The sequence below is a fragment of the Ixodes scapularis genome, unplaced genomic scaffold (assembly GCF_016920785.2).
Source record: "Ixodes scapularis isolate PalLabHiFi unplaced genomic scaffold, ASM1692078v2 ptg001152l_1__unscaffolded, whole genome shotgun sequence".
Classification (NCBI taxonomy): domain Eukaryota; kingdom Metazoa; phylum Arthropoda; class Arachnida; order Ixodida; family Ixodidae; genus Ixodes; species Ixodes scapularis.
This window is the reverse complement of record NW_024610105.1, coordinates 1062400-1076510: the sequence shown is the minus strand read 5'-3', so window position 1 is coordinate 1076510 and position 14111 is coordinate 1062400. Positions and strand designations below refer to the sequence as shown.

Sequence of the window (14111 nt, the reverse complement as noted above, 5' to 3'; positions counted from 1 at the left end):
AACAAGTCCCTGGGACCTTTCTTTAAGAGGGGGAGGGGGTGGGCGATCCTTGGAGGAGAGAGGAGACGGCCAATGGCGGACACAGGTAGATGTGTCACACTCACACCGCATTTTCGTATCCACGAACTCATCTCTTACGTCACCGCGCGGTGGTGGCGCGTCGGGCGCATTTCCGGTCTGGGGCTGTGGGCGGAAGGCCCCAAGTGAGGCGTGTATTCCTGCGTTGTTTTGAAAAGAACCTGACGAAAACTACCTTCTCGTCGAAACGCCGCGACTGGGCCTGTACAAAAAGAGTCGAGATAGGCTTGAAGATCAGTTTTCACGTGCTCCGTTCGTCCGAGAACCTGGATATGTGCCGCAAAAATGGAAAACCAGACGCCGTCGGGCCACGATTGCTTGGGCAGGAAGCACTTTGGATTGAATTCAGGGATACTTGTGGTCATCGGAGTTATTTGTTTCGTTACAACTTGAACGCCGGAAAACCGTCAAGTTTTACGGACCACCAGCGGACTACGTTCAGTGCGCGCTCAAGTTCGAACGGCCGTCTGATCGTTCAAACTGTCGTCTGCTCTTTTAAACGCTTCTGCTTGTCGTCTGCTCTTTTAGACGACAATGGCCCGTAGACCAAATGTTGGCCCGGTACTTGCGATAAGAAGTAAGAGCAGGCCTCAAGAGACTTAAGTTTGAAGGTTGGTAAGCAGGTTCGATGTAAACACTAGATACTAGGAGATGTTCAATATCGGTACCAGTGGACATCACCGATATGTTATGCCGGATTCACTTGGTTCGATTCTGCTTGCTATTTTCAGTATCGACGTCGACCATCTCAGCTACGGTTCACGCTTTTGCAGCCCGAGCGACATCGCGACTGAAAATTGCCAGCGAAATCTCATCATGCGAATCGGGCTTTAGCGTACATTCTGTCGCGTCCACGCGGAATGAATCGCCGCATGCCACATTATTCACGCGAAGGTTTGCGGTGTAACGAGCCTCGGTAATTTCGCTGAGGCCACTCAAGTAGTCAGGCATTGTCAGGAAGACGTAGAATCAACAATTCGAACACGAAAAAGGGCAGGGGACTCACACCGGCGCCGACAACATCGCATTTCAATGGTTTGTAAATAGGCGACGGCGAGCTTCTTGCCCGCACTCCATCGCGCATGCGCGGCGCCGGTGGCGTCCGCTAGGGGCGCTCCGGTTTGTTTGTAAACTTGAGTTGGTGTATATTCGTGAGATACTCTCGCTTTTGCCCTTATGGGACGCATACTCGGTTGGGTGGAGGGGAGGGAGGGGAGGGGGGCGTCTCTTGTTAGATTGCGTCGAAGATATTTGTAAGTGTTGCTCGGGTACTGGCAGGATACCCGCTCTTTCTGATCTCTTGTTTGACCGTTTTCTTTAGAGTCTCTTCAGTGGAGCAGTAGAGACTCTGCTCCATTTTACTCCACTACTCCACTCTGCGTCCTCCAAAATGTTTACTTTCAAGTTGTGAGTTCGAAAAAGCCTTGCTAGATTCTTGCGAAACGCTATGCAAACAAACGTAAATGTGGTTTTTCTTTTAACTCCGGTTTTAGAAACATTAAACACAGAGCGGTTTTTTTCAGTGTTCACAGACAGATGTACTCTCATTTTGTAAGCCAATGAAGCGTCGTCACGTCACGGTTTGCTGATTTGCTTTTATTGTTTACAAATTACAATTAGCGACCTTTCACAAACCTCACTGCCGGTGTAACGGCGTCGTTGGGTTTTCGGAGGGGCATTAAAGTTAATAGCCCAGTCATTAGTCGCTTTCCAAGTACTATACCGATGCATAAACATCACACAACGTTATTTTCGGTACAAATAGACTATCACAAACATCTGTGATAATATAAGCACTATTTATAATGCTAGCAGGCAATAAATGTGCGCGAATTTGTTGTTCGTTAAAAGAGAAATCGTGCAATTATTGAGTCAAATTTGGTGAGCACGCATGCAAGACAGATAAAAGCGAAATCGAGCGTGTTTTTTTGTTTTTTTCATTTGGGATAACAATTTACATTAACGTGGATATCTAAATCTGCGCATTTTCGCCTAATATTGTTGAAATGAAAACGACTGGATTTTCGACCGTGTTTGCACGCCAACCGAACGTTTGGTACTGCCCAGTCTGCGAAGCACACGACGCGCAAGGTTAAAAAAAGAGAAGGCATTTCACTGTCCACTCCCTTCAGTGGAATGATATATTACCCACGAAAAGATTGAGCGGCGACACCTGACGGCTCCTCGTCGTGACGTAGTACCCAGGATCATGTGACCGCTTCTACGCATCGTTGGTAGCAAGTATCTTGAGGTACATGGTTCACAAGTCATGTTTCACTTGCTAATTTAAACGTGAGTTTAGGGTTGCTTTTGACCTAATTTCTTCCTTGTACTTTTTGACAAAATTTAACCGAAGGGGAGCGACAATATTGACGTATTCGCTTACGCAAAAAAAAAACCCGCTTCGTGTCATCGTACTGATTACGACCAAGTCGGTCGTCATCGTGGCTTTGAAAAATTGTCAAATTACCAAACAGGTATATTCTGGAACCGCATAATTCCCGGGCCATATTTTGTTTTTCCAGCATTTCGGAAACAGACAGGAAAAAAAAAATAAACAGAAATCTACCGCGGGGTTGGACGAGCAGGCGTCGAACTTCATTCCCATCGTCGCGGTTTGTTTGCAGTTTTCTCGCGACGCTTTAGAGACACATACGAAGAATAAGGATACGTAGCACATGATTAGAGGATAATTCACACCACGTTTATTTAAGCTGTAGTCACAAAAATTATCAAATAGAATTGGCGATTTTGACACAGTGACGGGAGCGTCCCTCGCCACCGCACAACACTGAGAGAATGAAAAAAGGACGACGAAGAGATAAGAGACTTTCTAACGGGAAATGTTGATCAAAGTTCAGGCTATTCATACGGAAAGGATACATTTAAAAACAAAGGGTTGCGCAAACATCCATTTAAAGGGCAACTCTGCTTCATTTTTGATTCTTATAAAACTATGCAGCCCTCTTCAGTAACATATAGTAAGACCCCACGTCAAATATTCCGATCTAATTCCGTCTATATATTTAATAAACTGGCCAACAAACTTTCAAATGAGCCATGTCGCCGAAATCTGCCAACTCTAGCGTGCGACCTGAGGCGCAATCGTCAGCGCAGTCAATGCGACGGAGTTGGAGCGGCCAACGTTGAGCAACTACGTCAGAGGCATGTCTACGTCATTCTCACGGTTTGTTTGTTTTTAGTTCTCTGAACGAAATTGAACGATGACGTCATGAGAATGACGTCACAACTACGTCATTCTCCCGGTGTTGGCTGACAGGGCGTCCACGTGATCACCGTTCGCGGATGCGCTAGTTTGCGCTGCCCTGCGCGCTTATCGGTCTGTTTCTCCGCTCCCCCTCTCCTCTTTCGTCTTCTCCCCTTCCCCCTCTTCCCCGGGCCATCACCGCCCACGCCATGCGGAGCGACCTGCCCGCGTCGCGTGTCGTGTACTTTGCCCCCACGAACGTCACAAGACCACGTGGTTCGACGTGACGTGGCCATGACTCTGACGGCACGAGACCACCGTCGCCTGACGCAACCAAAGTTTCGGTTTCGGTATCAGCCTATGTTTAAATTAAGAATACACAAATAATATTCAACATTTCGCGAATCCGAAGACGTAGAGCTGTTTAGTAGTGCTTTATGAAATGGAATCACATGTAAGCCTAAATTTTTCGGAATTGAGCGGGGTTGCCCTTTAATAAGCAAGAAGGTCGTGGGCAGCGAGTGCCAGGCACCTTGCTAGGCCTTGAGTATTTGTACGGGCTCGACCGCTCAAGTCGATCGAATAACTCTCGTTGCTTCCGGAATTCGTGGTTCTGGCGGCCATCACCAAAAATTGTAGTTTTAAGTGCGTTTTTTTTTTTTTTTTTACTGCTTGAAGTTGGGAAGCGCGCGAAGAGCACCTAAAGGTGTTCTCGTTGGTCTCCACGACAGAGCATGCGAGCGGTGTTGGCGGCCACGAAACTCTCACAGTATTCCATTGTAACCTGCACACAACTTCCGATTGCTTCACTTGGCATATTCGAATTTGTTCTTAGGTTTCCTCGTACGCACGTTTCGCGTCATATGAAAAACGCAAAATACTTAGCGAACAGTATTTGCTGCTAAGCGTTAAACCATACAAACGAAGAACAATCAAGCTGAGAAAATACCTTGCCCCGTCACGTAATACTTGACACTACGTCACTTTCGAGCGAACAAAGCGGTCCAATTGGTCCTGCTCGTATCTAATAGCCGAGGTGGGACCCATGGGGTAACTGCATGTGTCGCCCAAGTTGGGCATGACCACGCGGTTCCGCGGTGGAGCCCAACTCTTTGCTAACTCCACCCCCGCACAGCCGTGGCGGGACCAAAGGGAGCATTTCATGGGCAGCTCAAGTTGGGCATGCCGTCACTGTGCCTCAGTTGAGCCCAATTTTGCGCTAAATCTGTCCACGTAAAGTCCAGGTGGCACCCTCGGGGCGTTGGACGGGCAGCCCAGGTTGGGCATGTCCACGCGTTGCCGAATGGGGATCCACGGGGGTACTGTGTCGAAAGCCCAAGTAGACGTGCCATAAATATACCCCCAACTATGCTATATTTGGCCTCGCATAAATTAGGAGGGACAAATGTACGCGTTGCATGGGCAGCTTGAAATGGGCATGCACACTCTACGCCGATGTGGGACCTAAGGGAGTATTGCAGCGGCTGCCCCAGCCGACTTTCCTCTTTGTGCTACCTCGGGGCCTTCTTCACCGCGGGGACGCTAATCTGAGCGAAGCCTTTGAAGTTACCGCATAAATCGGCTTGGCAGCATATCACGTTACAATTTGCCTCAGTGTTGCATGAATATAGTAGAAATATCACATCGAAAGTTTAGAAAACAAAACTACTTAAGTAGAAAGTATAACAACCGGCAGATGGCTGCAGTGGAGGCTAACGGCCCTAATGGCAGCTGAGCATACGCCCGGTCGCGCCGAAAGCAGACAACCTTTGCGAACCATAAACGGAGCGCGCCTTTTGGGCGCTATAACAATTAGTGCATTATTTCTTTTTCGTTCCCAATAAAACACATCAAGTGGACACAAAACAAATAAAACCGTCGATTAGTGAAGTATTTTCAGGTACATGAAGTCTTGTTTTGGCGCGACCGGGCGTCTTCTGAGCGGCCTTAAGCCGCCGGGGATGCTGCCGCCATCTGTCGGCTGTTGTGCTAGGGAGAGGGTGCGCGGTAAGCGGACGGGCGCGGTAGGAAGAGCAAACCAGTCATAATATCGTTTTACTTTTTACTGAGATAAGTTCATTTCTAGACATTTTTATGCGATCCTTCCAACTCCTACAAGCACCTCCGTGGTGATTCGTAGCGCGATACGTTACCAACCAGATTTGTGCGATCACTTTAAATGTTTCACCGAGATACGGGACCACCGAGTACTCCAGGTTAAAAATTCAAAAAAGGTACTTACTGCAGCTACTGTTACAGCAGCGTACGCTGCCACTTTGACCTTCTTTGTTAGAGTCTTGTGCTTAGTGGTATCCACCAAGAGAAACAATTCTGGGTGTACCTCGTTTGGAAGACCACCTTGTCGGTAACAAACGTTTTTTTGTCATATGCATTTGTTTATTGAAAAAAAATGCAGCTAATCGAGTAAATATTAAGAGTGAATTAAGTAAGCTTTTGGAGCAAGAGGCCTTACCGTGTGAATTCCTCTGCGTGTTGAGTTGAACAAGCTGCTGTTCCGGTACTGCAAAAACTAAAAATTGTTTATTGCGTACCATTTTACTTTAACAGACAATGCTTGGATCTTAATTCTGATAAACGTTCGCTCTAATTAGAGAGAAAACAAATTATATACTACAAATTGAAACTATTTTAATCTTATACTTACAGTCGTCACGTGTATTTGGAAAGGGCTCTTCAACCTCAAAAAGTTCGTGTGCAATAGATGCAGTATTCGATTCCTTAAGAGGGAGAGTTGGTCTTATTCTTAGTGAATCGAGGATGATTCCTTCCTACACAAGAGAAATACAACGTAATTTTTTGAGAAAAGGGAACACTGCAGATAAAAAAGGGTACAATATTTGTTTTTAGTTTATACATAAAATTTCGAGTTTATTCTATTCATGATTTATCGCAAGTTATACAGAAAACTGTTTCCTAGAATAAACTATTCAAAACGTATCTTGCTACTAATGACTACAATTATGGTACGTTTGGATGTATCTTATAACTGCTTGAGTTATAACTTTTGATGATACACTTCGGGTTTGATGGTTCAGCTCTGTAAACTACAAACAAAAAACCACCAGAAATTATATAAGCACTAACATGCATGCGTTTATTTTCTTCAAATATGAACGTAGACAAATTTGCTCGTTACATGCAGGGTATGTTTTTTTGCCGATAGGTGCTCGGATTATGTTTTTGAAGCCTGTTTCGGCTTAGCAATTAGCCTACCTTTAGTAAAGTAGCTTCAAATCGCTACAATTTTATTTAAATTTTCTGCGTGCCTCGTTTGCCAGACTCACTATGTCTAAATAACACTGGACTTTAAGAGTATCATTAAAATATTTCTCAAATGATGCAACGTGGACATGAGAAAGACATTACCGCAGGAAGTTTTCAACTTATTTTCTTGGAGTGTTCGTTCTGGCCACGCTGGGCGAATTAGTTCACCAGATATATTAATTAATATTGTCAACACAGGATTGTCATACAGTCAATCATTGTACAAAGAAACGTCGATACCTAGCCACAAAGACTACACATAATATTTTAAAATATTTATGGCCTATCCCTTTGGTTCTGTGCTTTGAAGTTTATTCTTTTTTAAATCGGGGGTGTTAATTAGGAGATTTTTTCCAGATATTCGGCGTTTTCCGGTGTGTAAATTTCCGGGCCCAGAAAAACAATCGGCGTTTGTGGGGACTAATGTTTAAAAAAAATAACACAAGAGAATGGGCTACGATCTGAATACTTAGGTAAATCATTTGTGCCATATAGAAATAAAAATCGGATGTACGAGTTCTGGCTCCAAAGAATAAACCAGCCTCGCGGGCAGTTCAGTGGGGTTCTATTTAGCGTTATGATAAACTGAAACTTTAATCACATATTTTCACCCCCCGTAGCGTTGGCTTTTCTTGGGCAAGGGGAGCTTCGAATTGGGTTTGTTAGGTTTTCACCGATTTTGACAAAACTGTCTCGGGGGTTAATTTTTACGGTTTATCGCTACATACCGGAAACACAAAACCCTACATGTAACCCTAGAAAATAGTGTAAAGATACAATTACACGCAAGGCCTGCAGGAATGTGATTTTTGTTATCCTAATTAGGCGAAGTGTTAAATTGATTATGTTAACTTAATTTCATGAGTCATTTTGTTTTCTACAGCAATCATATACTAAAATGATTGCATTGTGATTGCATTGACTGTATTAAGGTTGACTTGAAGTTTTAATCTTGTCCACCTTGCCGTAACACTAAGTTAAATTACCAAAAAAATGAAGTCTTATCATTTGTCTGACCTCATCATCTCACATAGCATTAAACTCTATTGCACCCAATGTTATGACATTATATTTTCCACAAGGGCATATAAAAAAAATATCAGGGATTTGTAGATATTTACCACGCGAAGTCCATTATCTCTGTCAAGAGATACGGCTGCCCTTTGATCCTTATCATCATATACCATTTTTCTAAGGTCCGCTCCCTTAATCTGAAATGTAGAGGAGAAAATTTTAACCTCTTTTTTTTTTTATACCTCTACTGGGTGTTGAAAGGTATTCAAAAACAATTACGGAAAACACTAACATATTCCTTGACCGGAGTCCCCCCTTCGTGATACTGCAAGAGAAACTCATCCGGAAAAATGTCCACTGGTTGTAGAGATAGAGTGATTTCATCATTGATGAACAGCGTCAGCTCACTATCGGAATCCCGGGACTCTATTAAACGTGGATATACAACCCTCTTCTTCATGAGATCTGTAATTACAGAAATGAATAGGAATGCAATATTTTTGTTGTAAATCGGATGGTGGAAATATATGAAATTAGCGTTTCAGAAAAATTTACCTGCCCAGTTTATGAAATGCTGATGTATCACTCAGTGTAACACTATCAAACTGGTATACCAAAAACGTAATTGCTGCAAAATATTTAAAAAAATACATCGTCGTGCCTGGGCATGTGAGATCTGCCACGCAGGAGACTAACTGCATTATAGCTTTATTTAAAACTTCTCTTTGTGACCGAGGCAGGTTCAACTTCCGTTGTTCTGGAACATCCAGGTGCCGAAACCCTAAAGTTAAGTCCGATCCGCCCACCGGCATCTTGTAGTTTCAACTGAAAATGATCCATCGCCAGACTGAACTTGTCCCGCAATCGGTCGCCTAAAGTCACCGTTTTCAAGAAAATTAGATGCATATATCTGCCCGTGACCATAGCAAATACTACCGACACCAACACGTCATTTGCTTTATGAATCTTTGTATCTTCAAACCCCATATGTATCAACTTCTAGCACACTGAGCTCCACTGAACGTGACCAGAATGGTGAACCAATAAAAACTCTTTGTAAATTACCTCGAAACTTTAGGCTACCACGAAAACAATGAAGGACCGGAAATAATGCTTCAGCAGCTTTTTTTCTTCCCTTCGCTGGCCAGTGTTCTTGTTAGCTAGGTTATCAGCAAACTACCAGTACCAGCTCTCCAAATCCTTACCAAGGAGGCCTTTAAACTCACGACGTTCACAAACAAGAAAAGCTTTAAATGCGCTTTATCAAACGAGAAACAACTTAGCTTTGATCATGTGAACAATACAGATCCCTATGAACCGCACTGCCGGCAAACGCAACTTCAGTTATAGTTCCCACACCATGCACCTCACTGTTTGCTAACCGACACAACGACAAGATACACCACCATAACTGATATTATGAAAACCAGCCGATGGAAACAGACATTAGTAAGGTATTGGTAGAGGCAGTAGAACTCATCAGCAAACTACAATTCGAACCTTCTGGAAGTCGGCCAGAGATGTCACGCCAGAGTCAATGTCGCACTTACTGCTTCGTAAAGTTATATTTTCTTTGCGCATGCATCTTCCTTACAAACATCTTGAACACACTATCATTCAAGTCTTATAATGTCGTCGTGACCTGACACAAAGAAAGCAACTCTAAAACTCTAAGACAGTAAAGTCAGGACTGTATTTACACATCTAGGTTGACAATAATGACTGGTTTACATGCATGCTTTGGGTCATGAGTGAATGTGTTGTGCAGCCGTTAGCTGCCTTGTGATCGCTTATGCCAAGTGGACACACTAGCACGCTAATGCCATCTACGAGGAAAGCCAAGAACTGCACCGAACTAGATTGAAGGGTCTACAGTATTCATCAGATAAAATGTAATTGCTATCTTACGAAAGAAAGTCGTTTATAACATTGTCAAAAGTATTTTAAGCCTTTGGCAAAAGTATGATGCACAATAAAATTCAAAAAAGAAAAATGTGCGCATATCGCGAGTTCTAGGGTCACCCAATAGATGGCGCCCGTTTTTTCTCTCGCCGTAACGTAGCACAATGGAGCACAACGCACTCGGTCGACCCTAAACGCAAGTGTGTAAACAAGCCCTAACCTGCGGAGCAGACTTACGACGTTGGATGAGTCAGATTCCGGCAGCCATTGAAAATTCGAGTAGCAACGGAAGAGCTCAAGAAACCAGGGCCGACACAGCAAAAGACTGGTCATACTACGCGTGGCCTCGTGACTCTGCGGCCTGCTAGTCTACTCTTTGCTTACTCGAACAGAAGCCATGTGGAACTATCTAAGAAATCGCAAGCTTCCACACTTCACCTTTCAAATAACGTCCCGTAAACCACCTGGATGATGATTAAGATCGATAAAAAAAGAAAGAACACTGCGCTTTCCATGCCGGTGAAGGTTCTGTAACCCTTATCTGGGCGGCGGGGGATGTTTAATATAGAGAAAGATAAAATAGAAAAAAAAAAAGCAAAGATTTTTGCTAGATTACTTCATCACTAAAGCGCGAGACAGATTCGCGTCATCGGTGTCTGGTCCGACATACAAACAGTCGGAAAGACGGTTGGGTCGGATTGGCGTGGTCGCTCCGGAACGTCGGGTCGGGGCTCCTGTATGTGACCAACTAGCCAGATATTCTACGTACGAGGGTCCAACTGTCGGAGGGCCGCAGCCATTGACAACATGGATGGCGCGATCTTCATGTTGTCACCTGACGATCGGTCCGATAGGGAGAGGGCGCGTTAGACTGAAGAAGCGGATGTAAGCGGTGCGTGATGTGAGCCGTCGTGAAAGCAATGGACGCCATGGAGTCGTCTCGCGCGTACAAAATGAACTGCTGATTTCGCTCGTCCATACGAAGCTAAACCTTTGTGTCCGATCGAAACTGTGGCGACCCGAATATACTTCATTTCACCTCACGATGCACAGCAGCGGACGCTACGAGTAAGTATAATGTTTTGTGAATGTCACGGTTCATACGGAGAGACGCAGCAATGCGCGGGTGCATAATCACTCCGGAAGATGTGCCTGCCAAGGGTCTCTCGATTTCTCGCTCTATAAATATTTCAAGACACCTTCAAAAGCTATAAAAGACGCCACAGTGAGCTCCGCACCATGTCGCCTAATCACATCGGGAGTGGCTGTTTTCCCATACTACTCATTGGAAAGCTCGCGACCGCCTTCGCTCTATAATCTTACGCCATGACGGCAATCTTAGGTATCAATATTTGTCAGTCAGGCTCATACTACACCGCATGAGGCTTGGACTTGGTGGACTACAAAAATGTGTACATCCACGGCATAACACTGCGATCGGAGACGGTTTCTCGCCGAAGCTAGATTGCACCAATCTTGGGGAGAGTAAACTCAGAGATCCACCATCTAAGCACGTTTTGTGTTCCTGTCTTCAGTTAAGGTAGAAGTAATCATTTAAATTCAGTAATTGCTTACGCCTTATAGTCATGTCGAGCCTCCAGGTGATTGTCTCGACCACCGAAGCGTGTTTTGTGATACAGATGTCTGTCCTACTCTTCGTAGTGATGTTTAGAAAAGCCCCGGCTCCACTCTTGAGGAAGAAGTGAGCACAATTCTTAACCGACATAGTAGCAAACTGAAGCGTTACACAACATCAAACGCATGACCAACGTTCTCTACGAAAAATGTATATACAAAACTACAGAAGGCATAAAAAATATAAGAAACGTGGATCGAACAATTTGACTCAATTCAAATTTTTTTATTGCAAACACAGAAGAAATGTAGAACCTGCGGGCCAAAATCCTACACCTTAAGTCGTTACTTAACGGCGTTACCGAAACCCAAACTACTGTCGTTGACCTCAGTAAGGCTGTTGCAGGCCTGCTTAAAAAACTGGACGACCTTGAAAACGAGTTTAGGCGGAACAACCTACTAATTTTTGAACTCAAAGAACAAGAAAATAAAACGGCTTCTGGCCTGTCAGCTCTTATTAAAACGACTGTGTTTTATGAAATAGAAATTCAACAGAATAAGAGCATTGATCGTGCTCATGGAATTGGTGGAAAGCAGACCATCAATGGACCAGCGTTCTTGAAACTATTCGACACCAGTAAAAAATAGCTATCCTCTATAACTGCAAAACACTGAAAGAAAGCAAAATATCAGTAAGTGGTAACTTTACAAAGAGCGCCCAGATTATCCGGAATAGGCTATGAAAAACTGCTCGAGAAAAATGCACTCAGGGTGCTAAAGATCGCTTGGCCCACGACAAACGATATCGCTCAATGACCAACTGTTTTTTTTTTTTTTTTTTTTGCACAAGGATTTTGGCACACGGTGTCGGTCCATTGATGATTTGACGGTTACTTTGGTACAGCGCTCATAGCATCAGGCCCCACCAAGCAGCCGCCCTGACAGTGTATCCACTTTACTAAAGCTCAATGCTCCGAGTTCGCTACACGAAACTGACTAACTATGCGCTACTTTAATGGAGCATGACCTTGATCTTGTGTACATTAAAAAAACGTGGTTAACGATCTAGTTATAAATTGCCGAATTTGTTCTACCAACTTTTGATATTTGTTTTCTAAATATCATCGCTCAAAGACAGGCGCGTTGCCATTCTAGTTAACAAGGGTATCGAGTGCACTTCGATGTCTCCTGTTGAAGGCGTTGAGTGCTTGTTCTGTAAAATAACATTTGTAGATCTAGTTTTTTATTACCTATGCTGTATATTGGCTGTCTAGATTAGAAGCGGTATATCTTGCTCCTCTTAATGATTACTTGTGCATATACACAAAAAGCAAAAAAAGTCAGGTTAATTATTGCCGGAGATTTTAATTTTCCTTTGATAGAATAGAAAAATATTTGCGCAGAAATAAGTGAGTGAGGTAGCTGTGTCTCGAGTTTTTCTTGATATAGTATTTTCTTACACCTCACAGAAGTTGTAGGAGAGCCTAATAGAACATAGTCATTTAGAATCAGTACTCGACTTAATATTCGTAAGTAAGCTATTTGCCGGAGAAGGTTACCCATGCGAAGGAGAAGATGGCATCTAGGACCATGACATCATAATTTTTCAGTGCCAATTAGACGGTCAAACCTCGCAGCCATCAGCAGAGACCAGATGTCCAGGTTTTACTTCAGTCGATGATGAAGCTATCTATGACTTCTAAAATTTACGTTCTACAGACATCGAACAGTACATTATAGCCCGAACCACAGCGGCAGAACAATCGTGGACTGCTTTAAAAACTCTATCAGAAATAGCTTAGATATTTTTGCATCAATTCGTGTCATAAAGATACAAAAAAAAAACAATTGGATTGCACGAAGAATTACACAGCGGAAACACCACATAAAACAGCGAATAAAACGTTTACGCTTGAAAGAGTCGCCCGACTTGCGCGCCGAAATAAAAGTAATGTTCAAGCAACTAAATATGATGTAATGAACGCCAAGAAAATTAACAATAATGTTACCCTCCAATATTTCCGAAATCATTTCTTGATATGTTCTGGAGGTACAAGAAAAACAATAATTTGTATCCCCCTTCTTGATGATGAAATCGTCAGACATTTAAGCAAAATCGGTGCATTGTTCAAAAGATGCTTCCAGTCTGTTTTTATAGATGATAATGGGATCATTCTCCATCATCAAACACACTCATCACCGATTTAAATGTGTTGATGGTATTCGAATTGACCAAAAAGGCATTCTTGATGTGCCGCTAAACTTAGGTGTCAAAAAGACGCGCAAACATATTGCCCCGCGCGCAGCTGGCGCGTGGTGAGCCAAAGTCAGTTTCGCCCCCGGCGTCCGACTCTGCTGTCACGCCGACTTCGACACCCGCGGCGCTCTGTTGTTATCTTTTTTTTTTTTTTCCTTTCATTTTTGGGCATAAGTTCGCCTGAATAAACCTTTAGTTTCTTCAGTTCTCCTTCGCCTCATCATTAGTCATTCTTGACATTTTGGTGGAAGTGCGGGGTGGCGCATGCCGGTGCAGCGCAGCCCTCCGAGTTCCCGCAGTACAAGTCCAAACCCAAGCTCCTGAGGACCCAACCAAGACCAGACCGAGACCTGATCAAGTCGCCGCACCCAAGGTCTACACCCGGAATACGGACTTCTGCCACCCAGGACCAAGCAGCCAACGAGGCCGACAATGGACGGCTAGCAATCGCAGACCCCGACCGTCGCCGCCGTCATCTACCTGCCCGTTGCCCATCGAACACCGACGACCTTCCATGGCGAGACCCACGAGGACGTGGAGGACTGGCTTCTGCACTACGAACGTGTAGCACACCATTATGGATGAACCATTGAGCAGCGCCTCCAAAACCTCTACTTCTCTTTGGAGGCTACCGCGAGGCAGTGGTTCGAGAACCAAGAGGCGTCGCTTACGTCGTGGGACACCTGTATCGGCGGCCTCAAAGAGACATTTACGAACCAGACACGACGACAGCGAGCGGAAGACCTCCTAGAAGTACGAACTCAAGGGTCCAATGAAACGGTCATTGGCTTT

At 44.1% G+C, this 14111-nt stretch overlaps 1 protein-coding gene across 1 annotated transcript in view; it reads right to left on the bottom strand.

Annotated features, from left to right (window-relative positions):
• The window catches only part of LOC115320859, a 120623-nt gene extending 112114 nt beyond the window's left edge, over positions 1–8509 (bottom strand). The window contains exons 1-6 of the mRNA XM_040209978.1: positions 8392–8509; positions 7878–8050; positions 7693–7782; positions 5952–6075; positions 5760–5816; positions 5529–5644 (exon numbers count right to left, since the gene is read on the bottom strand). Of these exons, the coding sequence (XP_040065912.1) occupies positions 5529–5644; positions 5760–5816; positions 5952–6075; positions 7693–7782; positions 7878–8050; positions 8392–8509 (678 nt within the window). The remainder of the gene's footprint in view (positions 1–5528; positions 5645–5759; positions 5817–5951; positions 6076–7692; positions 7783–7877; positions 8051–8391) is intronic.
• Positions 8510–14111: the final 5602 nt, after the last annotated feature.